The sequence below is a fragment of the Lemur catta genome, chromosome 12, assembly GCF_020740605.2.
Source record: "Lemur catta isolate mLemCat1 chromosome 12, mLemCat1.pri, whole genome shotgun sequence".
NCBI lineage: Eukaryota > Metazoa > Chordata > Mammalia > Primates > Lemuridae > Lemur > Lemur catta.
Genome location: NC_059139.1, coordinates 9,654,815 through 9,681,061, shown reverse-complemented (window position 1 = coordinate 9,681,061; position 26,247 = coordinate 9,654,815). Strand labels below are relative to the sequence as shown.

The 26,247-nt window shown below is 45.4% G+C and overlaps 1 protein-coding gene across 2 annotated transcripts in view; it reads left to right on the top strand.

The window, feature by feature from the left end:
• Nucleotides 1-26,247, top strand: part of ANKH (ANKH inorganic pyrophosphate transport regulator) — a 133,202-nt gene that overhangs the window by 58,725 nt on the left and 48,230 nt on the right. For both annotated transcript variants that reach the window (XM_045566389.1, XM_045566388.1), the window contains exon 2: nucleotides 20,416-20,632. In XM_045566389.1, the coding sequence (XP_045422345.1) occupies nucleotides 20,416-20,632 (217 nt within the window). The remainder of the gene's footprint in view (nucleotides 1-20,415; nucleotides 20,633-26,247) is intronic.

Below are 26,247 nucleotides of genomic sequence, written 5' to 3'. Positions count from 1 at the left end.
GGGCACGCAGGAAACTGCAGAATCCAGTTCCAGTTTGTGCAATTCAGCTCTTTCCAGGTCTCCACAGTGGCTAAAATGAGTGGCCTTTGAAAACAAGTTCTGCCCCAGAACAGGCTGGTTTTCCAGCGTGCTTCCCAACACTTTCCTGCCCGAAACTGTTGGGGCTTCCCAGAGTCCACACACCAGTTATCCATTGCGCAAGAGAACAGAGCCCTGCAGTTTTTTGCACTGACTCTGTCTACATCCTACGAGATTTGGTTTTCACCAGTGTAAAGAGATCTTAGTGATATTTCTGTTTATCCCAGCAGAAGTTTGCCATCAGATAAGCATTAGCTTAGCAAACACATTTGCTTTGCAGGCCAGAATGGATCATTGGTTAGCATTACTTCTTCCACTTAGAGAAAAACATTTTTCCCCCAGTGGGCGGTCGCCCCAGTTATTGTTCAACAGTCAGCCACACAGAAACCCACTGATAGCAGACGCAGAGGGAGAAGACCGACGGCCCCACTAGAGAGCCAGCGGGGCAGGAAGCTCTCCTGCCAGGGCCTCACTGGCTGCCCTCCCGTAGGCCCTCCAGCTAGCCAGGCCACCAGGTGTCACTTGCAGACTTCCAGGACAAACTCACTTGGGCATGGGTTTCTCCAGGGCAGGAGGAGCTGAGGCCGCGCAGGCGAGGACAGCGGCACTGAGATTTGCGGCCACCAGTCCTATGAACCTCCTGATCCGGCTGCTCTGCCCCCCTTGCCCACTGACTCTGCCTCCTCCTCCTCCCCGTGCGTCTCCTGGTCGCTCAGCCTCTTCCCACAGACCTTGGTGCATCTCCCGGGAACTGTGCCCTGCGTGTGCAGTGGTCTCACTGCCCCTGATTCCCCACAGTCCTCACCGTGCCACCTGCTCTGCATGGGCACAACCCCTGGGAACTGGGGAGATTCCTGTGCCCTACTGGATGGAGCCACCAGGGGTGAAGGACATTTAAGGTTTAGGTCTCTGGCCATGCACTGTCAGGGGAGAGGGGATCCTCTGAGCTGTCACCGCACACATGTGGAATCGTGGGCTGACTAAGCGGCACAGGTGCATCATAACCAGGTCTCCAGCAGCACACATTGTCCCCGTGGGCATCTGTCACGCCCAGAATCTTTAGCTGTCAGGGTGAAGGCAGACTGAGTCTAAGGCGGTGCGGCTCTGCCCACACACCCTCTCAACTTTGGTAAGGATGTCCACCTCTCTTTTACTTTAGGCTTTGTTGTAACTACGTATTGCTGTACTTTATGTAACTCCAAGGATGGGTAATCAGTCCCAGGGAGTGTTCTCAGCTCGAAACCCCAAAACCGTTCTTCCCTTTGGTCAGTGTTCATTGACAGCCAGGATACGGTGGTGAAGGAGGTGCAGTCCCCACCGCAGGGTCACCTGGGGAAGAAGGGTACTGGAGGCAGACAAGAAACAGGTCTCATTTCTCACATCAACACATATGATGGCTCCCACCCTCCTTCCCCACTGTCACCAACACGGGTCCAAGACGCAGCCGCTCTTCCCTGGGCACCGTGACATGAGTCGGTTTCCTGACTATTTTCTGGGCACTCTGGCCCACTGTGCACATTCCCACCAGGTCAGTCATCATAAACTCTGCGTCACAAGCTCAGAGTCTTGCCTAGTGCCTGTCACATCTGATCTCCATTCGCTGCTGGTATGATGGACTGGACCCTAGACGCCCGGCCGGATTTCCCTCCACTCCACTGTGCCCTTCCTTGAGTACCCTCGTCTCCTCTCGCGCCCACAGCAGGCTGAGCTCAGTCACTCCCCGCAGCCCCTCACAGCCCTCACCGTCTCTCCAGGGATCCAGGACCCCGCCCCGTCTTCTCTGGCTCACGCAGCCTGTTCTCGCTGTTCGAGTCAGGGCCACCATTACTGTCCTCTCCTCGTTGCAGATTTTCATCGTAACTTCCTCAAAGGCAGGGGCTGCCCCTTAAACCTCTTGTGTGTGCCCCATGGCTCTTGCCTGGTACGGCACCAGGCACATAACAGGTACTGAGCAAACACTTCCTAACCGAGCGATCGCCACACGGGTCAGTTCACGGCAGCACCTGCCTGGCAGAGATTTGCCAGAGGAGAAGGTGAGAGTTGAGAGCCCCAAAGTAGACACCGGGGTAGATTTTGCCTTCATGAGCTACCACTGGAAGCTGCTTTTGAAAACGTGAAACCCGTGCTCATTGTACACATTGGGCACACTTCCTTCTAAGGCTGTCAAATTCGATGAGGATAAATATTGAGTAAAGAGAAGTTTGCTTGATTTTGTTTAGCTTTCGACTAAGCAGAAGTCAAAAGCTGACTTTGGGGAGGGTGAATTTATGCAAAACCAATTTTTAAGGAAGGGAACTATATTTATAAAACAGAAAATGAAAATAAGAAAAGGTTTATTAAAGCCAGCGGAGCCTGGGCCGGCAGCAGAGGGACGTGGTATACAAGGCGCTTTGAGAACTAAGTCACCGAGTCTGTATCTTTGCATTTTTATGGAGATCACAAAGCAACTACCACAGCTCTTCTTGCTCTTCCTCACCCGCCTGCTGACTGGAGGGTCATTAATCTCAGTCGGTTTGGGTTAGCACGGGCACCGCTGGAAGAGGAGCTCGTCCGCCCACCCCAGGGCGAAGGCCCTGCCCACGGGCCCTCCAGACCACGTTAAGGGGCCACGCGAGTGTGACCCAGATGATCGAGGCAGTAATTTTTGGCCTGCATCTGTCTACGACTATGGCTGTTCTTAAAAGCAAGTAGATTCTAGAAGACTTTTGGACGTGCCAGAGGTCTTCAGGACTACTATTCAGTCTGCCCTGAACTGAAACTGCATCCTGAAGTCCCAAGGGGGCTTTAGAGTCCCTCCTATGCCAGGGCTTCTGGCTTAGGTCGGGGACTCACACTTCCAAACCCTGCAGCTCCAGTGTTCTCATTGAGGGAGAAAGAGTTGGTGATCTGCCTCCCTTGGCAGACTAATCTGTTAACACTAAAATCTGTCCCACAGGAGACAGATTGGGAGGAGCATCCCTGTGTTCCTGAGGATGCTGGATGTCAGAGAGGTCTTAACGCAGCTAATATGTGGGGAAACTGAGAAACGAACCTGGTGGTCCATGTGCTTGCCCGCTTACGTGGCTGGATTTAGAGGCCAAGGTCCCAGTTCTGCCAATAAGTAGCTTTATGACCTTGGGTAGGTTATTTTTCCTGTGAGCGTCTTTCACAAGAGCTAAGACTCTCTCCCTCGCTGTTTTTAGGAGGATTAAGGAAATGTGGTAACTCATGAGAGAATGCCCAGCACAGACCCCAGGACACACGTAGGAGGGTCCTTGAAAACAGTCCAATCTCCACACAACTCTCTTAATCTATTCAGGGATGAATATGAGAATAATTTTAGATTTCTACTTAGCAGTTCCTCTAAAATATATTTTTACAAAAAGAAAGAATAAGAAAAGAACCAGGCAATAAGTGATTTGGGTCTCATTCCAGATATATTTTAAGGTTCTATCCCTTTTCAAAAATTACAGCCAGTGTCAACAAATACTTAGTTTGTCAAATCTTTTTGTGGTTTACATAGAAGGTGGATTGAGTGTTTTTCAAAGTTGGGACTTCCTGTTTTTCCCTGTTCTGTGCTTTTTTCTTTTTTTTTTTTTTTTGAGACACAGTCTCGTTCTGTTGCCTGGGCTAGAGTGCCATGGCGTCAGCCTAGCTCACAGCAACCTCAAACTCCTGGGCTCAAACGATCCTTCTGCCTCAGCCTCCCGAGTAGCTGGGACTATAGGCATGTGCCACCATGCCCGGCTAATTTTTTCTATATATTTTTAGCTGTCCAGATCATTTCTTTCTATTTTTAGTAGAGACAGGGTCTTGCTCTTGCTCAGGCTGGTCTCGAACTCCTGACCTCGAGCGATCTTCCTGCCTCGGCCTCCCAGAGTGCTAGGATTACAGGTGTGAGCCACCACGCCTGTCCTGTTCCATGTTTTTCTCTCTGAATTCTCCAATTTTTGCACCAGCCAAGAAAACATGTAACACAGTCATATGGGATGAGAGTCTTAAGTTCCATGTGTGTTTGAGAGGTTTAAAAATTAGGTAATATAATAGTTTGTGTCATGTTTTATCTGTTTAGTGTACTTTTATCTTCACATAGAAGTAAGTAATTATGGAGAAACATTTTTGCTCTGTACTTTTAGAAGGATCGAGGGGAGGGAATCTCAGTGCATCTTAACTTGTGAAGCAGCGTCATATTCTGTATTGGGGAATTGAAAGGTATCACAGCTTACTCTAAAGCAGACTAAACTACGGGGGCACAGCTGTTAATTTCAACACAAAAAGAACATCTATACTACTCAAAGTCCAGAATTATCACTGTTTTATATTAAAAGTGCAGTTTTAAAAATCTTCATTTGACCATTTTGAAAGTTAACAAATAACCTTTTTACTCTTAGTAAAATAGGAAGAAATGTTTAGTTCATTCCTTAGTGTTATGGAAAGGTTCCCAAGCCAAATGCCGAACACTAAAGAAAACTTCTAGATGGACACACCTTAGAAAAGGAGCTTACCTTTTTCCTTGTCTTTCTCTTTTTTTTTTTATTTAATCACCACCACTCTGGAAGCACGGCATGAGTTTAGAGTAATTGAATGAGACCTGAATGTGATACAAGGATATTAAATTTGCTTTATGCATTGAAGCCATAAGGAAGCTCAAGAGTGAGCCTAGGTGAAAACAGCTCTAACACTGAAGTTGGGAGGATGCCTGCATTCTTCTGTGAATGCTGCTGTGTGTGTGCCAGGCGAGTTTAGGTGCAGTCACACCCCGAGAGTCCAAGTTACACTGTGCCACGGGAAACACGTTTTTTCTTTTTGCACAGCTGCTTAGGGAACATGCGTATACTTTTGTGCTGAAGTTTCCTTTTCCACTCACTTTGATCTGTTAGCTGTTGTCCCGTCTGTGTTACTGTGTGGCCACCCTACTGTGTCTCTGCCTTAGCCTTTGTTATGGCCATAGTCTATGTGTATTTCCTTCTGCTTTTCCATTGTTTTCTCCCCATCTTTTCACCTTCTGCTCCTTGAGCCTATCCTCCTCCTCCCATGGAAGTGCCCTAATCCTCGTGGCAGTTAATCAGTCAGTAAGCTGTTACACACAAGCCCCTGATTCTAAGGTTTGTGAGGGATATGAAGAAATGTCTAAATAGACTTCGTGAGTGTGGTGTTTGCCTGGCCCCAGGCTCTTTATTGCCTGTGTACGTGATGTAGTGGCCATAAAAAGATAACTACCTGTTTGGCCACCCCTATCCTGTACATGTGTCCACAGAGAGCCTGGGGCCAGGCAGACATGACACGCTAAGTGTATCTGAATGAATGAAGCAGTTCTGTGGATAAATGGTGACGTAATCCCCAAGATAGGAGTGACCCTGTGGCTTAGATGGGCTGGGGGAGGGAGGATTGACCTTGTTCTCAGAGGAGGCAGAAGACAAGAGGAAAGCATCCTGCTGGCATTTCCTCTGGATTAAGAGAGAGCCCAGCAAGGAAGTTCAGAGATTGGGTTTGCTAATCTAGAGTTCTAACAGGGGCTGCACTGATAGTCCTGGTAAATTTCTAGGACTCCAAGAAGCCTTCTGGGACCCAGCAGACTGGGTTAAATGCCTTTATGCTCCAATCAGACTGTTAACAATTGTTTTACTTATTTGTAAACAAAGCATGATTTAGGTCTGGAAGTCAAAAAGAAAGGGGGAAATGGGTCTCAAAGGGCGCAAACCAGTGGCAGAAGGAGAGTCAGTCAAACAGGGTGACTCACTCGAGCCCAAACGTGTGGGTCTTGGAGCTTCGCGGCTGTCTTATGGCCAACACAGCTCCCAGTATTTAGCCTGGCGTTTAAAACTGTCGGAAATCATGGTGTTTTTCAAGCAAGATGAGCAAGGATGATTCTGCTCAGAGATATCACCGGTGATTACTAAAAGCACACCGATGACTTACTGGCCTTTGCATTGCCAGGCAGTTACTTGGCTTTGCACCCTAGGAAACTGGGCATTTTGTTTACTTTGCATTGATAAAGGTGCTTTTTTTCATTTTAAACTAATAAAAGTAACATCTGCTCTTTGTCATAAATAAAACAGTACAGATGTGTACCATGGGAATAATTTCTCCCTCCCTGCGCCTCTACTCTCACCTCTCCTAAAACAACCAGTATCAGCAGCTCCGTGTGTGTCAGTCTCCAACCGTCTCTCTGCTCATACAAATATATTTACACATTTTTGAGGGTCTCTCTCTTTTTTTAAACAGAGTGAGAATATACTATATTGCCTGAGGTGCAACTTCCTTCAACTTAACACTGTTTCGCGGGCGTCATTCTAGTTCAATACATTTAGTTCCACTTCATGTGCATGTCACATCCCCTTATCCGGATATCCCCTTTCGGTGGACGGACTGTCAGCTGTGTGCCATGACAAACAACCCTTTAATGAACATTTTTCTACACATGTCGTTATGCACTAGGACTTTTGTTTAGATAGATCTCTAAAGCGGGATTACTGGTCTAAGAAGTTGGTATACTTTCTTTTAATACCTCCTGACATATTCTTTTTCCACAAAATGACAGCAAGTTTATGTGCCTGCCAATACTACCTGACATTTCCCGTTACACCTTATCTTCACTAGCGCTAAATTTTATCAGCTGCAATGTTTTTGATCTGATGGCAATCTCGTTTCAGTTTTCATTCCCTGCTGTTGGGGCAGAGCCTGCTTGCGTGAGCGTCCCTTCTGTGAGCTGCCTTCCCGGTCGCTCAGTATCTGCGAAGGCAGTGCCCCTCTCTAGACTCCCGCATCACATTCTTCTTGGTTTTTCTCCTATGTGGAGTTAAAACTCATTTTGCCCTGGTCCAAATGAAAACCCAAATCACTGGAATTCTGACTAAAACTCCATTAAATTTACAAATGAACTCAGCACTCTGACAAGTCTTCTCATCACAGAACATGGTTTGCCTCCTCATTCGTTCAGGTCTCATTTTATGGACTTCTACAAAATGCTCTGGTTTTCTTTGGGAACTACTTGTTGAATTTATTCCCAAGAATTGTATAGTTGTGTCTCTTTTATAGTGGGAGAGAGGCAGTTTGTTAGTTTAATATTGGTCTAATAAGTATGCCAGTCTCATAAGTAGTTTGTCAAGTAGTTTGTCAAAAAAAAGACATAAATGGGCTTTTTTTCCCTTGACATATATTACTTTTAAATAATAAATATATAGTAAGGAGTTTTATTAGAGAAGACTAAGAGAGTTATTCTCCTAACATATACATTTATATAAATATTTTCCTAAGTGATGCTTTAAAATAACAATTTCAATTTCAACTGGTAAGATTTAGTCCTTGTACTTAATTATATTAGTCTTTTTTGCTTTGAAGTCTCTGAGTATAAATCTCACAGGACTTACAAAGGCTTAAAGAACCCCTTTGGGCAGTGGGCATTTTGGGGAGGTGTTTCACTGCCTGCTCTCAGCCTTCCGCTGTCAGACAGATGAACAGAAATTAAGGAAAGCCCCGAGTTCTCCACGTGCGGAAGACTTAATGCACTGTCCGGAGTCACTGAACGAGTGTGACCAATAGACCTTTCTGCAGTCAGGGTGCTGGGTCACTGTCCGGCTGCCACTGGGGACAGCATCACAAATCTTCCTGTTTGGGATCATTAGGGCCTTGACCGGGGTTGTACTAACTTTAACAGATGCCTCTTCCAGGGCTCACTTTCGCACGTTAGGTAAGTGAGAATGAGAAGGCAGAGAAGAGTGACGTGTGCTTGAGATACTTTCCTTTTCTTCAGGGATCTCCCTGGAAGCTTCAGTCCTGGGAGCTTAATTAAGCTGCTTGACCTGGAGGACTTCTTTGCCCAGGCTGCAGGGTAGAGGTTGAGCAGGACAACACTCTGTCATCAGATGCTGTGACCTTGCTCCTAACTCTGGTCAAAGGGAAAAGCTTCCAGCAGTCTAACACATGTTCTTTAAGAGGGCACTCCAGTTCCCCAAACTGAATAGCTTTGACATTAAAAAAAAAAAAATCTCCTTTAGTAATAATTATTTCTCATACTTAAATGTCTGCATAGGTAATAGACCATGTGTGTGTGAGGACATGCACACCTCGTCCCAGCTTTGCTCGCCTGATGATGGCAGAGGTGCCTATCCTGCCCCTGCCGCGCCACCCTGCTCTGTCTGGTGTGGAAGGGACGAAGAAAGAGCACCAAGCAGCCAACCATCTCCTTGATTGTATTCGGCTGCACCATAAATTAACCCAGAATCTGGGGCAAGGCACAGACTCTCTTGGAGCCTCAGTTTCCTGATCTGTAACGTGGGACTTTTTCATTCTTACCTGTTGCTGTAGAGTTGTCAGATAAAACCAGTTAGATAACATGCGAAGTCGTGTTCAAGACTCTGCAGCACTGCCTATTTAAGAGGTTGTGATTCTCCATGTGATCCATACATGTTTTTTGAATGATTACACTTCATCAACAAATATGTCCTTATGCCATAGCATCTCCCAGGGCCCTGCGGGCCAAGTGGAGCACAAAGCTGTCTCCTTTCCCTGGATCCCCTCAGTCCCCTCGCCTGTGCAGGTGGTAGGGCTGGAGCAAGACCACTCTCTGGACTACTCTGATTCTCAAGGATAAAAGGTCTGAAATGCAGCAAATCTGGGTTTACAGAGTGAATCTCAGCATGTGCATTTACGACCGCACGTGTTACTGATGTATGAAATAGTGATAAAAATGAATTCTTTTTCCTATCTTTAGAAATTTTCATGGCACTTTAATTTTATCCACATTATTCTATAGCTTTATTACTTCATGTCACTTTTCTAGGTGAAAAATCTTAGGCACGAAGCATGGTTATAGTTGTAAAGACAAATTCAGGATATATAATTCTTAAATCACTGCTGCAACTAATGGCACAGTTTGACTCTTTGCTAATGTGCTCGTGCCATGGTGATATCTTTTGTCCTTTCTTGTTTTCTAAACAGCTTTACTGAGATATTTTACTTCACCTAGAAGATCATAAATCAATAATTTAAACCAATAACAGCATTGAGGGGGTGGGGAGATAATTGCAATCCTACTTGTGCACAGTAAAGCTAATGCTCAAGACAGCTTTGCCACAATTAAATTGTCTATTTGGATTTTGTTGGATTCTCATGTGTGTGTGTGTGTGTGTGTCTAAAACAGTGACAACCCTTGTTCTGTGCTACAGGGTTTTCTCTCATCCTTCTGGTTATGGGCAATGTTGCTGATTCCCAACAAACTGGGCTCCGTGAGGCTGGTGGTGGACCAGATGAGCTACCTTTTTTTTTTTTTTGAGACAGAGTCTCACTCTGTTGCCCTGGCTAGAGTGCCGTGGCATCAGCCTAGCTCACAGCAACCTCAAACTCCTGGGCTCAAGCGATCCTCCTGCCTCAGCCTCCCTAGTAGCTGGGACTATAGGCATGCACCACCATGCCCGGCTAATTTTTTCTATATATTTCTAGTTGTCCAGCTAATTTCTATTTTTTCAGTAGAGACGGGGTCTCGCTCTTGCTCAGGCTGGTCTCAAACTCCTGAGCTCAAACAATCCTCCCACCTCGGCCTCGCAGAGTGCTAGGATTACAGGCATGAGCCACCGCTCCCGGCCTGGGCTACCTTCTTTAGTGACTACTTTTAACTGTCTCTCACCTCCTAAAAGCAATCACAGTTAACAATCAGATCAAAAGCCTCAGGCCTTTAGAAATCATTCCCAAAACTTGATGTGTACCAGTTGCATAAATATCAACAGTGAGTCCTAACCGAACTCCCACTCAGAAGTCAATGAACCCCACAGCTGAAAAGTGAATAAAAACTTTGGACAAGTTAACAATCCTGGGACGATGCATTATCCTGTGTACAGAAGGAGCCCTGAAGATTCTTGTCCATGTCTTCAGGTTACTGCAGAGGCCTTGGTGGTGTCCCCACTGCTCTGGTGATGGCTGAGCAGGTGCCTGAGTTTTGCACAACAGCCCACGTGGTGCCGTAGTTACAGGTTTTGAGCTCTGCAAGCTGCATGGTGCCGATCGCACAACGTAATCAACCTATTTCTTTTATCCTCATTTTCTTGCCATGGCTCAGATATGTGATGTCTTCACTCACAGTTCATTCTCCACGTTTACATTGGGATGCTTGTGGCATGGTATTGTTTAAAAAATAACCTTTACTTTAGGATCTTTGAAATTTTTCATAAAAATAGTCTTTATCCAAAAGTTCTCTTTGATCTGATAGTTAATCCTCTCTGTTTAAAATGTTGCTACCAGGCAGAATTTAGCGCCACCTATAATATCTAATTTAAAATGAAAGGAGGGTTTTGTTTTTGTATCATTGAGTTGAGGGTTAGGGTCACCAGCTCTGAGGCCAAACTCTCTGGATTCTTCTGAGCTCTGTGTCCACCCTGGACAAGTGATGTAGCCTCTCCATACAGCAGTTTCCTCCCTAGTAAGCTGGGAAATAATGTGTCCCTCACAGAGTTGTCAGGAGAAGTAAAGATCCTATTATCGAATGTGCCAGCCACAGAGCAAGGATTTAGGAGATGCTACTGCTAAGATCACTGTCATCATTATTGTGGTCACAAATGGGCATTCACTCTTTCTCCACTTAGTACGAATGCGTTTATAAACGTCACTGGAAGGCAACAGATGACGCAGCTTTGTGGTGCAGTTGAGTCAGAAAAAGCAATAGAGGTTCTGGGCTGCTCACAGATCCACAGCCAGAGAGTTAAGGTGCTGGAGGAACCAAGAACAATAATCCCTTACCAAGCAAGGAGAGAGTGAACAGGGAGTCAGCAAAAAGACTCCCAGGATCCCAGGGTTAGTCTTTTATTCCAGGTTATTGTTTATGGCGTTTTTGTTATTGTTTTTAAATTTAAAAGCATTTTAGACTCAGCTCTGAAGTATAATGGGCAGAATCCCGAGTTAGGAACCCTTTATCTTTGTAAGTATAAAGAATCAGTAGGCAATGTGGGAATTTCACTAACGGCAAAGATGTGAGATCACGGTGAGGAATAAGTATTCGTAAGTGGCACAGGAAGCCTTTGGCTTTTTTTAAAGTACGCTAGAATTTTCCTAGCACTGTCCCTGCCCTGTCAAGCCTTCCACCACCTTGAATTAAAGTTAAATTTAGCTGGGTGAATCCGCTTCATGTTTCACTGAGAGACCAGGAGGGTCTGAAGAGGGTCCTACGACACTAAAATACTCTCTTTAGAGAAGAAACATTTTCAGAGTAAGAGGTCACACAGGAAATTGCTTTTTATTTCCCCTGAGTATTGAAGAAACTGACAGGAACCTGAGTCAGCCAGACATCGCCTTACCCTGTTTGGCAGTTTCTGTATAGAAACTCTTCTCCAGGTGTGGAAGTGACAGGAAACACCAGTGTCGTCTCGGGGGTTCAGGGAGCACTGACTGTGGACAGGGCTGCTCGGAGCAGGAGCATGCACTGCTGTGGCCACCGGCCTGCTCGGCCGCCCCGCGAACCGCAGCCCCTGTGTGGGCGTCACGTTCCTGGCTGCAGCCACAGCCAAACAGCGGCGGGCGTCTCACTTAGAGCCGTATAGATCCCTGAGAAAATAAAGCATGGCTGGAAAACTACCGGGAAGACAAATGATCCAATTTAACCCAAACCACTTTTGAAAACTCAGACAAACAGAACAATAACAGTGGAAAATTACAGGAACCGAGACTCCTTGGGAGGATTGAAATCCAGTTGCTGATTATCCATGTCGCTGGAGGAAGCTGTTCCCACAGGTGGCTATGCCTAGACGTGTCCTCCTGACTTTTCCACACTTCCCCAATTGTAAATTTTCTGGGGACTTACGGTTGAAGACAGATTTTTAAACCAGATGTCAGCCGCTGCAGTGGTCAGTTTACTTCATGCCGTCCTAGCTGTAATGGGATCACCGAAGCTTCACGCGGAGGAGTTGTCTTTTATCTAAGGGATTAGAGGGAGGAACGGGCTGTTTCTGAGCAAAACCAAATGATAACCCAGCCCTAATGCCTCTTTTCTCGTCCGGGATAAGACAAGGCAAGGAAGTACCCAGCCTACTAAAAGTAAAAAAAAAAAAAAAAAAAAAAAAAGTGAGAATGTCAACATTGCATATGATAACCTCTTGCTTTTTTAAGGAACAATACCAGTGTCCAACTGGACACCTTTTTGTGGAAGAATTTGAAAAGCCATTTCCATGTGAGCAGGATCGTTTTTTCTCCCTGTGGCCACGAAAGCCCTTAGCTCTCCCCGAACTGCGTGGCCACCTCTCGAGTGCCCTGTCGCCCCTCCGAGCACCCTTGTGTCAGAACGGAGGATGCCTCTGTCGGCACACTCAGCGCCGAGCCGGGCTCTCCCAGCTTCTCCAGGGGCCGGTCAGAAGAAACTCTTACACTTGAATGTAAACTTCCGATCTTCTTCTTACAGCGGCTAACTTCTGTTCCAGGATCTGACCCCATAATGGAACAGTGTGTCCTCTATCCCTATTGATATCCAACCAAAGGAAGTGGAAAAGGTGATTTGAAAAGTCTTTACGGCAGCCCACACTGAAGAGGCGAGTCCTTTGGCCCAGTGCCGCGCTGTGTCTGCAGCTAAGCAGCCGGGCGGTGCTCGGCGTGGCGTGGAGGAGGTAGCTGTGGAAGCCCCTACCTACCGAGACAATCCTCAGAACTGCACGAACGTGTGCAGTGCTCTTGTCATCACTTGGCATATTTTAAGTTCACAGATTCTACCTAAAAAAAATTGTGACATAGAAAACTAAAATCTACAGTTGGGAGATTTTATTTATGAATGACCACACATAAATTCTATATCACAGTTAAGACACATTCATTTGTTCTTGTATTGAATTTCAGGCATTGTGCTAAGTAAATGCAGGAAAACTGGTGACAAATAAGCCCAGCCCTACATGAGTGGATTAATAAAATATAGTATATGTATACAGTGGAATACTACTCAACTACAAAAAACAATGGTGATCTAGCACCTCTTATATTATCCTGGATACAGCTTGAGCCCATCCTTCGAAGTGAGGTATCACAAGAATGGAAAAATAAGCACCACATGTACTCACCATCAAATTGGTACTAACTGGTCAATACTGAGATGCTCACATGGTGGTAATATTCACTGTGGGGAGTGGGCGTGGGTAAACTCACAGCTAATGGATGCGGTGCACACTGTATGGGGGACGGGCATGCCTCTAACCCTGGCTTGGGTGAGACAAAGTCATTACTTGTAACCAAAATATCTGTACTCTCATAATATCCTAAAATTAAAAAAAAAAAAAAAGTTAACAGGCTGTGATATGGGTGGTTGATAAGGGGCCTGGGACCCCAGGGAGGAGGGATGGTGAGAAGAGGCTGGTACCAGAGGACGGATGGAGTCGGGAGAAGGATGGAAGAGCCCTAAGCCCGTAACGTTGCTGGGAAGGAGCCCTCAGGCAGCAAAGATCAGACAGATGGGGGAGGCGCCTGGGGAATCTGAGCAGGCTCTGAAACATTCCGAGGGATGAGAATGTTGAGCCCAGATGGGTGGCTCAGACTCACGCTGGACAGACTGGACTTTCCTGTGTCACAGGAGAGAGGAGGTGAGGAAGCCTTTGGGACAGATGTGTTTGGTTGGGTTTTGTTGCTTGAGAGAGAGAAGCAACAAGAAATTTAGTTTATACCTGATGGATTTGCTGTGCCAGATGAAGAAAGAGGTGAGGTTATCGCTGAGCAGGAGGGAAGCTTCTCTCAGGGTTCCTGGGCCTTCCCCCAGGGAAGGGAATGAGGAAGGAGGATGTCTGAGCAGCTAACGGCCCAGTCGAGGTTGGCGATCACGCATGGTAGTGACAGCAGGCTGTGTGGTGGCATATTTGATTCCAGCAGCTCTCAATGCCCAAGTAGAAGTCTACAGATACAGACAAGGGTGGGACAGGCAGGTGAGCAGATGAATCCAGGCTCAGGGCTTGCAGACAGTGAGTTGTGGGCATTGGCAAGGTGTGGTTAAGTGATGACCACAAAGTATAGGCTGGAGTGGTCAGGAGGGGAAGACAGGAGGCGCGAAGGAGAGCCAAGAGAGTGACAAGTTTGATGAAGTTTAGAACCGAGGGAGTAGGAGAAATGGAGAGATCTGGAAGGGCAGAAGATTGCAGCCAGGGATTTTTAACTGGACTACGAGAGGTGGAACAACTGTGGGCGATGGGGCAAAGGTGTGGCCGAAAGAGTGGGTGCTTGAAACAGAGTGGAGAAGGTCACTGGCGAGGAGGAGGTCAGAGAACTGAAAGGGCATCGCATGGGTTGACCAGATGGATATCGAAACACCTTCCCCCAGAGTCAGGGTGCTGGGGAGGTTATGGGCCAAGTGGCAGGACCCCCAGGGAAAGTCAAAGGGACCAGAAGGGACTTGACTCTTCTATTTGGGATTCTAAAGGGAGATGAGATTAGAGAGGACTATGGCTAAATGGTGCGAGTCTCAAAGAAGCAGGGAGTTTACAGAAGAGCAGAGAGTGGGTGGTTGGAAGCAGGCGTGGAGGGTGAGGATGCTCACCTCACCTGCAGAACGGGAAGGGCAGTGCCCTCCCTCATGCCCACCACCTCCTTTTGCCCAACTCCGGAATTCTCAGGAGTTTCAGCCAGTGGGTAGACACCAGCAGCCAGGGGTTGTGCAGGGTCACTCTCGGGTGGAGGTGACAAGTGTGACAGAGGCAGGGAGGTGCTGTTTGAGCAGGACCTCAGGGTCTTGCCCAGGGCCTTTATAACCATGATGAAACTTGCAGGGAGGATGGGAAAGGACCATTCTCATCCAGAGGCCCAGAGCAGTCAGACCAGTGTACCACCTTGTCACCGTGACCATGGCTCATTGGCTCAGCTTTTGTATTGAGCCCAGAAAAATCATCTGCCTACACATCAGAGCCTCACAGGTTTCCCAGACAGGAGATGGGCTGAGCAGCCTGTGCACCAGACCCACTCCCAAGGAGGAGGAGTCCCCCCACCAAGTCCTGGGCCCCAGGGGTCCCCACGTGCAAGGAATGCTTGTTGCTGACATGGGCATAAAATGATTGGCAGGACTGGGGTGAGTTGGCTACTCTTGTCTGAAGAATCTCAGTCTACAGTGTGGAGATATTTCTAGTCTCTAGGTCTGAGGTTTAAAAATGTCAGGAATCTCTTTTAAGGTTTAATGATCCAGACAGCTCATACCAGGGAGATCAGTTCATACCTGTGGGATTTGGTGACCATTTCCTTGGAGGTTGTATTTTTTACTTTTTAATATCCTGTGGTTTTGCAAACTTACTGTGGGAAAAAAAACGGGCAACAGAACAGCATGAACCTGGCAGATACTGGGAGATACGCAGGCACATATGACCCACTCAGTGATTTTTGGACCCAGATATGTTTTTAAGTCAGACGTTCCGTGTTGCCGAGAGTGCTGGTGTGAAGTGTGAGGACAGGCCTGTGCCACGCACCTGCGGCCGGAGCCAGGCTGTGATGGAGGGGCAGCTCCGTATTTACAATTGTTGGAGTGCTGTTAGATCTGGCCCTGATCTGAAGCAAAGTGTCTTAACTTTGGAAGGCCTGTGAACATTTAGAAACTTGCCTTGAAACAGCAGGTGAACCTCTGTGCTTATGAATGTCTTGGCCAGAATTCTGCCTCCAGGCCCAATTCATGCTGAAGACATGGCAGACGCTTTTGTAGCTGAATGTCACGACCATAGCTTGTTCCTCTCGACCAGCCACAGTGTCTTTCTTCCTGGTCTTGGCTAGAGAGGTGGCAGTGTTTGAGAGTGACACTACTAGGAGAATGCAGTATTTGGGAGTGATATTACTGGAAGAATACTCGTTAGCTAATTAACACTGAACTCTACAGCACAGTCAGGATATCCGTATGACACGGAAGGCTTGCCACATCCTTGGCATGTTTACATTTATTCCCCACCTGCTATAGAGCCAAATCTTGGGCTCTTTTCCTTTGCCCCTTTCTAGACGATCTCGTTCGGTCCCCTGGCTTTAAATACTGTCTATGTATTGATGACCTCCCAATGTGTATCCAGACTCAGGGAGGCAACCATCCTACTTGACTTCTCTACTTGGAATTCCAACAGGTGTCTCAAACCAGCCGAGGCTCCCAGTGGAGCTCTTGCTTTTTCCTCCCCACCGTCTCCCCACCCCAGTAAATAGCAGCGGCGCTTGACCGGGGCTCAAGCCAGAAGCTCAATAGTCATCATCAGGTTCTTCCCTTCCTCACGCCCACCGTGTGGTCCATCACCAGACCACTGATGTTCCCTCCCACATGCTATCCCGTCTGTCCGCACCTCTCTCTCCACTGCTACCCCAGCCCGGGCCCCCCACCTCCCCTGGATTGGGCTGCCGCAGAGCCCTGCACCTCCCTTCCCTCCGCAGTCTGCTTCCATCGCTGTGACCAGCACGAGCTTCCTCCGTCCCGCCCCTGCCCAGCCCCTTCCACGGCTCCCACTGCTCTTGCAACAAAACACACGTTCTTCACCGCAGTCTGGGATGAGCTTAGCGTTGCCCACTTTCCAAACTCACCTTCTACCGTCTCTACTTCTCTTCCTGGTCTCCCTTTTCCCTAAAAATAACAAGCCTTCCTCCAGCTCTTCATGCACCTGGCTCATTCTTGTTCTTTAGGTCCCAGCTCAGATGTCACCTCCTTATAGGGGTTGCCTTGTCTGTACGCTTCTCCAAAAAGCATCCAGCTCATTGGCGCACAATAGTGCCACCTTATCCGCAGTTTCGCTTACCTTGGTTTCAGTTAAACCACAGTCTGAAAATATTACAGTATTTTGAGAGACCACATTCATGTAACTTTTATTACAGTATATTGTTATAATTGTTCTATTTGAGTGTTTGTTATTGTTGTTACTCCCTCACTGTGCTTAATTTATAAATTAGACTCCATCATAGGTATGTATGTATAAGAAAAAACGTAGTACATATAGGGTTCGGTACTATCCGCGGTTTCAGGCATCCCCAGGGGTCTTGGAACATCTCCTCTGTGGATAAGGGAGGGAAACTACCGTGTTTTTTCTCTTCAGTACATATCACAGTAAATGTTTACACTGCTTATGTACATTTTCCTTCATTCTTCCAAATACTCACCGATCATCTGTCAGGTGATGTCCTGCCATGCTACGAGTCTGGGGATGTAGCAGAGAAACAGGTCTCTGCTCTCTGGAGCTTACGTTCGGGTAAAGCAGACAGGCCATAAAAGAAATTACAAGTAGATATGATACAACGTCAGGTAGTGAACATGCTGCAAGGAAAAACAGGGTAAGCCAATAGAGACAGCTGAAGCAAACCGGTGATTGAGGGGCACAGGAGAACTTAATGTGTGGTAAGAAACCATCACAAATAAGTGGGAGATGAATGGTTTATTCAACAAGTGGTTTGAGGAAATTAATTCCTAACTCACTTCATAAGTTCCAGGAAGATTAAAAAGTTAAGTGTGCAAATGGAGCCATACATTAGAACAAAATTACCTATGAGGGGAGGGGTAATATAGCAAATCTAAAGGCATAGAAAGAAACTCCATAAAATGATTGACAGACTACATATTATTTCTAGTATCCAAAGAAAATCATGAAACTGAGAAGTGAGCAAATTGGGGGAAATACTCCAGACACGTGGGAATGACAAAGGGCTGATAACATGGATGTAGCACATGTCCTCGATTCTGAAGCTTTTTTTCATGCACTTTAATGTTTCTTGAAACCAGGACCTTTTGCAAATGATGTGTACATTTAGTGTGGTCATTAAAAACATTAAATCAATGGCATATCTTACAAGCAATTATGTCTTACAGTTAAAATGTGATTTAAGTTCATAAAAATCAGTATGAACATTAAAGTTCTCGGTAGAAAACAGCTAATTCGTTTGTTCATTCAATACTGAAGTGCTTACAATGTCACCACGGCGGTATACAGCGGTAAACACAACCGACAAAAGTCCTTGCTTTCAAATGCCCCTAGGCCAGCCACAGCGCGCTGCCCGCACGCGCTCTGCGTTCCATCTAAGATCTCTGGTTATTTCAGGGAGAATAAATATTAAATACCTTGGCCGAGGCCACTCAGCAGTTAAGTGATAGAAGCAGATTCCAGCTCAAGTCTGCACGGCTCTAAACCCCATGTTCTTTCCTCAAATTACCATAATTGTTGGGCTAAATGAAAGTTTCCCACTCGGTCTTGCTGACAGAGCTATCATTACCTGGGCCTGTCTTTCTTCCCACCTACCCAGCACTGGCTTTAGGACCAAAGAATTGTTGGTAGAAATAGAATTCATTGCTGAGGATGCCTCAGCCAGGGCTGATGTCTTGTTAGCAAAAAATAAAGTTTGCTAAGAAGACATATTATAAAGTCAAGTCCTCAGTTATTTAGGTGCCCTACTAGGTGCTTTTAAAACCTGTGCTAAATAATATATATCATATAAATTTTAACACAGTTGAGCAATAAAAACAAGCAAACAATTCACTATCCTGGATTTGGAGAAGGATAGGACAGAAAAAGAAAAAGCTATACACTATTCCCGATGTCTGAAAGATGAGTAAGTAGAAGCCGTCCTACCTTGTGTTCTCCAGATGCCAACCCTGTGCGTGTGGGAGGAAGCAGGCTGGGCGGCGGGAAGGTGAAGCAAGGAGTTGGTCTCCACTGGAGATGAGCTTCCTCCGATGCCACGGGGAATCCTGGGGTAGGGGAATCCTGGGATGGGATTGGGGAATCCTGGGATGGGAATCACACCTGAGTGGTTCCACGTGGAGGCAGAGGCCCTGATCTTTTATACCCGATGTCAGCCAGCCCGGAGTCTTGGCAGAGGTGTCAGGTGTGCACCCCAGTGTGCAGGGGCTGGGGTGCTGTGCCCTGAGAGAAGGCAGCTGTGAGCCACGAGTGCCACCTCCCAGCAGCTTGGATGGGTGCACTTCCCAAGAGAGGGAATTTGGGTGGGGAACCTACAGCGTGGCGTCTACTACAGAAGTCTAGAAGGAATTAATTCGGTAAATTATCAAGTGGTAGGTGTTGACACATAGCCAGAGCCCTCTGACTAGATAAGCCTGTCAAACACAGGAGGATTTGTTATAAAGGAGCTTCTTGGTTTTTATTTTGCTTTAGGGTGTTAAGGTATTCGATCAGCTTTGGAGTACGGGAAGATTTGTTTCTAAGAAAGGCATTGCAGCAGGTGTGCACTGCAGAGGCTGAGAAGGTTCTTATGGAAGTCTTCAAGTTAGTACTGGAAGGAAGGAAAAGGGAATTAGAGACACAATTGGAAATAATTATCAGAAACTAGCTTATATAACACCAACTTTTTCAGAAAAATGAATTCCCACGGCTATCATAAATTTTTATTCTAACGTTTTCTAAAATCATTTTTACACATTGGTATTTTCCTATAATGACATTTTGTTCTTTGCAAAGAATGTTCAACTGTACGTGTTCATGATATCAGTCAGCTGTGTCTCATAAAGGAATGAAACAAAGGCAAAGAATCTGAAGCCCTTGGGTTTTGCTGATTAGTTCTACCTGTGCTTGTGCTGAGAGTATGCTGACACTGTATTAATTTAGAGACCAAACCTAGATGAGCCCTTGGAGCTAAGGAGTAACTTTAAGTGTAACGTGAACTACCTTACGTCATAGATTCTGAGGCACACCTCACGCCCACCCCCATATTTTAGCATCTCTGAAATCTGAATATATCTTAAAATCACCGGCATACAGATATAATTGGGAGCATTTTTTTTTCTTTTATGGTGGTACATAACTAATAATGTTATCTTACAATCAATAGTACCAGATTCAGTGAAACCCAATAGACTGGGTTTACTTTGTTTTGTTGTAACAGAGTATGATTCTTACATATTAAGTGCGTTTGAGGATTATCTTGAATTCTTTTGTTGTATTTAGCCTTTCCTCTTTCTAGCACCTGTTGGCTCACTTAGAGTTATTCAAATTAGCTTTAATGAACGTACCAAGGCAGCACTGAGACGTGGCTATAGAGGGAAAAGAACACCTCCGTCCGAGTATAAACTGGTTGGTTCATTTCCGCAATCCCTGTTCCTGCTATGTAGATTCAGCCCACAAATTTAACATGCTAGTTCTTTTTTTAATCAACTTATAACCAAAACTTCCTAGGATTATTTTCTGTTATTAACATAAAATACTTGTTGGGTTTTTTTCTATTACTTTAACCGTGGTCGACAGGTATCTCTTTCACAAAAAGATGATCAAACTAAAGCTAATGCAGATGAAAGTGAAAACCAATCACTTTTATCAAATGACAGTGAGATTTGCCCTATAAGCTGCTTAGTGTTTCTATAGAAACATGATGTGCTGGGTTTCATTTTAGAAGTGTGGTTCCCCAGAGGTGAGGTGACATTTCTAATGCTGTTCTTGGGTTTCTTTTCCCCCTGCCCAGGCCTTGAACCGGGGCATTGCTGCTGTCAAGGAAGATGCCGTCGAAATGCTGGCCAGCTACGGGCTGGCGTACTCCCTAATGAAGTTCTTCACGGGTCCCATGAGTGACTTCAAAAACGTGGGCCTGGTGTTCGTGAACAGCAAGCGAGACAGGACCAAAGCCGTCCTGTGTATGGTGGTGGCCGGGGCCATCGCTGCCATCTTCCACACGCTGATAGGTAAGGCCGCTGACTGCCACTGAAGAGTCTAGCTTGGGCAGTTTTATATTCCTTTTCATTGACTTAAATGTATTTATTAGGATAACTGACTTCTTCACTGATTATCACATATTTCTTATGAAAATTTCAGGGAATAAGAGGAATGGAGCTTGTGTTCCTAGCCCAAGAAAATTCAATGTGTTTTTTCTGTAAAGCTGTAGTTTTATCTCACTGATTGCCAAAGTCAGAGATGGAGTGATTTCATTAATGGGTGATGATATCTAGGAATAGCATTTGGTAAGCTCAATAAAATAGCAAGTGCTTTTGTTAGATATACGCATGCATTGTTCTACTGACTCATTTAATCTTAACAATAAAAATGGAATGATTATCATTTAGAATTAATGCTCATCAGCAGTGAAACAAACAGTTTGTTTCATTTATTAAAGTAATTGTTCTAGGGCCTCATTGTATTTTATTCAAAGACAAGACTAGATACTCTTGGCATGACATTCTTTTCATGGAACAACAAGAAAGTATCTCCTACATAAAGTAACTGGTCTACAGTTTAACCGAGATCTTGGAAAAGCACTCTGCTTCACGGCTGGAATTCTGCTTCCGCTGCCATCTTGGTGGTAATACTAATAAAACCTTGAGGGCACGATTTCAGAACTTCTTGGCTTTAAACAGCCTTGCTTTCCTGGCATAAACATTGAATGGCACATCTACTGAAGCCAGTTGCATAAAGCACTGTGAATGACACTTCATAAACCCATTGTGTACCTTAAGATTGTTGCTGGTTATAGGAGAAGTTTGAGTGTCAAGAGTAAATGACCGAGACAATTAACGCAAACCATTTACGGTGTATTCTCGTGCAGCTAATGTTTACTCACATAACTGCAAATCTAAAAATAAAGAAGGTAAGGCGTTTGTGGTTTTCCTTTTTAGTGTGGCATTGAATTTTGTACTCAGAACAGTGTGGAAGAGAGCATGTCTACCGATGGGCCAAATATTCAGCCAAAGTGTTAATACTGATCATTTAATTTGTGCTCAGAGCTTCAGGGTGTGAGATGAAGAGGAGATGCCTTTTGTTCTTGCAATTTATGCCCTGAAGGCTAACCGTGGACTGAGTGTTTGCATGTGTACCTGTTTTTGAGGAAAATTTCTGCAGCTAGATTTGATCTGGGCCGATTTAAAAGATGGTATTATATGTAAAGTGTTTGGAAAAAATGCCACATATTTTTTAAATAAGGAGCATTTCTAAATAGGTAAATGAGTTCCCTTTTGCTACTGGTCTTTTTACTTGGTCTTCTAAATAAAACTCGCATTCCCTGTTCAGCCGTGGTTGAGTGAGACTTTAGGACTAACAGCTAGTTACCGGCCGTCAATAATTATGGAAGAGAAAAGCTGAACGTACTGTCTTATTGAAATTGTAAGGAGGAAAATGTGGTCATTGAAATAAATCAATGTCATTTTCCAACCAAATCTAAGTTTTTCAATTTTAAAATAGAATCATAAAATTTTAAATTTAAACCAAAATGGTTCTATGTCACAGATATATTTAATCATTTTGTCGCTGTTGATATTTTTATAGTTATAGCATTTTTTCTTCCACCAAACAAATGTTTTCCACAATTGCTAGGAAAGCACTTATCAGTTTCTTTCGAACACTTCCAATTCAGATTTGAATGGTTTGCCCTTTTCTGGTGTGTTGGCCGCCCTTCCGTTTTCTGCCCAACTCTCTGATCGCTGCCTTGCTTTCTGCCATCTGCTGCATCATGCATCTCCGCTCATCTTCCTGCCTCCTTCCTTTTTTAGTAGTCCTGTACGCTCCTCTGTTCCCAGATCTCGCCGGCCCTGTTTCCCATCATCTTGACCACAAGCTCTGTGATGGGACGGTGCTCTCTGTCCCTTCCCCACCTATTCTTACCACCACTTTCCTACATCATCGCACATTTCCCTCCCAGTGTCAGTCTCCACTTTATGTGTCACCTACATCAGACACTTACTAGTGATGCTGAAAACAGCTACTTACATCTCAGCTGTTAACAATCAGCTCTTGGGTAACTATGCTTTGTGGAAGGGGAATATTGACATAGATAAGGCAAAAAAGCAAATACTCCAGAGATATTTGACGTGAGAAGCCATTGTGTTAATATGATATCAAGCAGTCTTCCTAAGTATATTTGCTTGGGCTGATATTGAAATGAGCATATATTCCCTGCGTGTGCAGCTCCTGGGTGGGGCCTAGAGTGAGCGCAGACACACATATGGCAGAATCACCATGCTTGATTCACGGATTGGGAACGTGAGCCAGAGAAATCTAGGCTTACATTGAATTTCTCTCTATTCTTTTGTTAAGGAAAACTAGTTTAATTGCCTTAAACATTTCTTTAGGTGCTAGTTCCCCATCACCTTAATTTATTTCTTTTTATCAAGTTCTTCTAATTAATAATTTTTCAGTGGCATTTGTATAAGGATATGTGAGAGCATACAGTAGGCAGAGAATCTTTTGGGGGGCATTGGGATAGGCCTTGGGGATTGGGTCAGGGGTCCCCAACCTATGGTGAGTTATATAAATATTATATATTACACTGTAATAATAATAGAAGTAAAGTGCACAGTAAATGTAATGCTCTAGAATCATCCCGAAACCATCTGCCCACCTTCCCTGGTGTGTGGAAAAATTGTCTTCCATGAAAACGGTCCCTGTTGCCAAAAAGGTTGGGGACTATGGGACTGTGTCATTTCTTAACTGTCTCTTAAAGGATGAGTTGCATTTCAGCACAACCCTTTCTAATTTTTCCTTACCTTGGATAGAGAATGGAGTCAAGAATTAGACCCTGTGCTCTAAATTAGCATTGTGTTATAGCTATCTAAAGTGTCTTCTCTTAGATATTTTTCTCCCAGTCTGGATGAAGTTCAACACTTCATGCTTTTCGGCATTTACTAATAATTTACCGATACAGGTCATTCAACACATATTTGTCGACATGATTTAAATATGGCCTGTGAGCCTTGTAAACACACACACTTTGGAAAGAATACACTAGAAGCACAGGGGCGAAGTTGCCTGCTCCCATGAAAAGCCTTGTAAGCAGGATACCGTGGGTCAACACATAGGACCTGTGAGACTTTCAAGCATTGAGAACTAGAGAATTTGAATTACAACAAGAGTTCTCAAATTTGCCTCTTGGATATAGAAAAATACATGCATATAGACTTGTTTATTTATTTATTTTTTGTTTTTGAGACAGAGTCTCACTCTGTTGCCCGGCCTAGAGTGCAGTGGCATCAGCCTAGCTCACAGCAACCTCAAACTCCTGGGCTCAAGCGATCCTCCTGCCTCAGCCTCCCGAGTAGCTGGGACTACAGGCGTGTGCCACCATGCTTGGCTAATTTTTCTATATATTTTTAGTTGTCCAGCTAGTTTCTTTCTATTTTTAGTAGAGATGGGGTCTCATCTTGCTCAGGCTGGTCTCGAACTTGTGAGCTCAAATTATCCGTCCGCCTCGGCCTCCCAGAGTGCTAGGATTACAGGCGTGAGCCACCACGGCCTAGACCTGTTTTAATTAATATTAACATTTCATGGTTTGCAACAAGTGCTAATAGCTACTGGATGACCAGGTTTGAGAACCACTCCTTCCAGAAAGTACCCGTCATCTGGGCTGAGGTCCAGGGAGCCTCGGACGTGAAGGGCCCTTTCTGTTTCCCTGTGTTAGGCAGACTCAAAGCTGCCACCTGTGAACTGGTCAAGTCTGTGCCTTCTTGCTTTCACAGCGTCATAAAATCTGTTTACATCTGTTCAAAAGCCTTGTTTAATTTTCTTTTAATATAGCATTCTCTCTTTGCAAGGAACATAAGCTGTTTCACAGCAATCTTGGTAAGGCAGTTTATAGAAGGGTTTATAGAAGTCGAAGGTTACTAAATGTTGCTAAGGCAGCTAGCCTGGTAATTATGAACTCTATGCAAAGCGCTTTAAACAAATCACCCTGCCCCCAACAGCTTTAGCTAGAAATAGCTCAGGGGCACGGGAGGGAGGGATGGAAGGTGGGAGAGGGTAGGTGAAAACCATTGCTGGGATTTTATACCTACGGCACCCAGGGTGGAAAAAACCTCTGTAGTTATAATCAGACTCTTCTTCTACCATGTAGGGGAGGAGCGAAAGGAGGGAAGAACATCTGGGAGAAAAAACTTCTTCCCTCTGGCCTCCAAATTTCTCCTCTAGCAGCTGAAAGAGGAAGAGATTAAAATGAAAAGAAGTTTAAAAAAAAAAAAATGCAAAAGCAGCTGGGACCCCAGAGGTCCCGAAGTACTTTGGAACTCGGGGCCAGAAGGAGCCCTGCATGCTGAAAAAGGCTCGGGGTGGGGACCCAAGCGGGCAGAGTCAGAAAGCGGGGCCGGGTTCATCCCAGGGAGACAGGACTGAGAACCCCGGCCGTCCTTCAGAACCTGTTAAACGGTCCATGTTTATTCCACTTACCCTGTATAAAGGCACTGTCTTTGATGGTTTTGTTAAAATAGTCAAATAAGTAACTAAAGTTACAGGGGGTTGTAAACCTAAAGAGAGGAATTGAGGCAAAATTTATATAAAGAGTTTAGGGCCGGGTGTTCACACCTGTAATCCCAGCTCACACCTGCAATCCCAGTTCCTGGGGAGGCTAAGGCAGGAGGATCACTTGAGCCCAGGAATTCAAGGATGCAGTGAGCTGTGATCACAGCACTGCACTTCAGACTTCAGCCCAAGTGACACAGCAAGACCCTGTCTCTGGGAAAAAAAAGTTTATTTGGGCCAAAATTGAGGACTGAGGACAGCTGCCGAGGACACACTTCCAAGTTGCTTTGGGGAGTGCTCCGTTCAGCCTTTGTTATAAGCAGGATTTTAAAGGAAAAAGCAGACAAGGAGTGGGATGACACAAAGTTGTTCCGCAGGAATTCTCGCTGGTTTACAGAAATAGCATTGCTTGGTGACTGGCCACGCACTGCCGAACTGTAGGGTTTGAGTTGTGGTGTCCAGCACAGGGCACTTGATGGCTACCTGGTGTCAGTCTAGAGCCATGTAGCAAGTGGCTTCAAGAGGTAATTATGTAGCTCAATGTGGGTAGTGGGATGTGACTGCTGTCACACGCTGTCACACTGCACTGCCTTTCTGGGCCTGATAATTAAAAGGGGCTCCCCTTCCTCACATAAAGTTTCTGTCCTTCCTCAGGCTGGAGAACCTGCCTTACATTGATCTCTGTATTTCCAGGCACTATAGGCACACTGCATGCTCTGCTCTAACTGTGCAAACTCACATGGTCCATCTGTTCTTGCCGCGACCCCAGAGTTTAACATGAAATAATTCTCTCTCCCTTTCTCAGAAGCTGCCTTTCTGTTTTCCCTAACAAAGTACCACAAGCTGGGTGGCTTCAGCAGCAGAAATTGATAGTCTCCCAGTTCTGGAGGCTAGAGGTGCAAGATCAGCATGGTGGCAGGGTTGGTCCCCTCAGATGCTGTGACAGAACCTGTCCCATGCCTCGCCACAGCTTCTGGTGGTTTGCTTGGGAATCTTGGGCATTCCTTGGCACGTAGAGGCATCACTCCGCTCTCTGCCTTCCTCTTTGCGGGGAGTTCTCCCTGTGTGCATCGACCTCTGA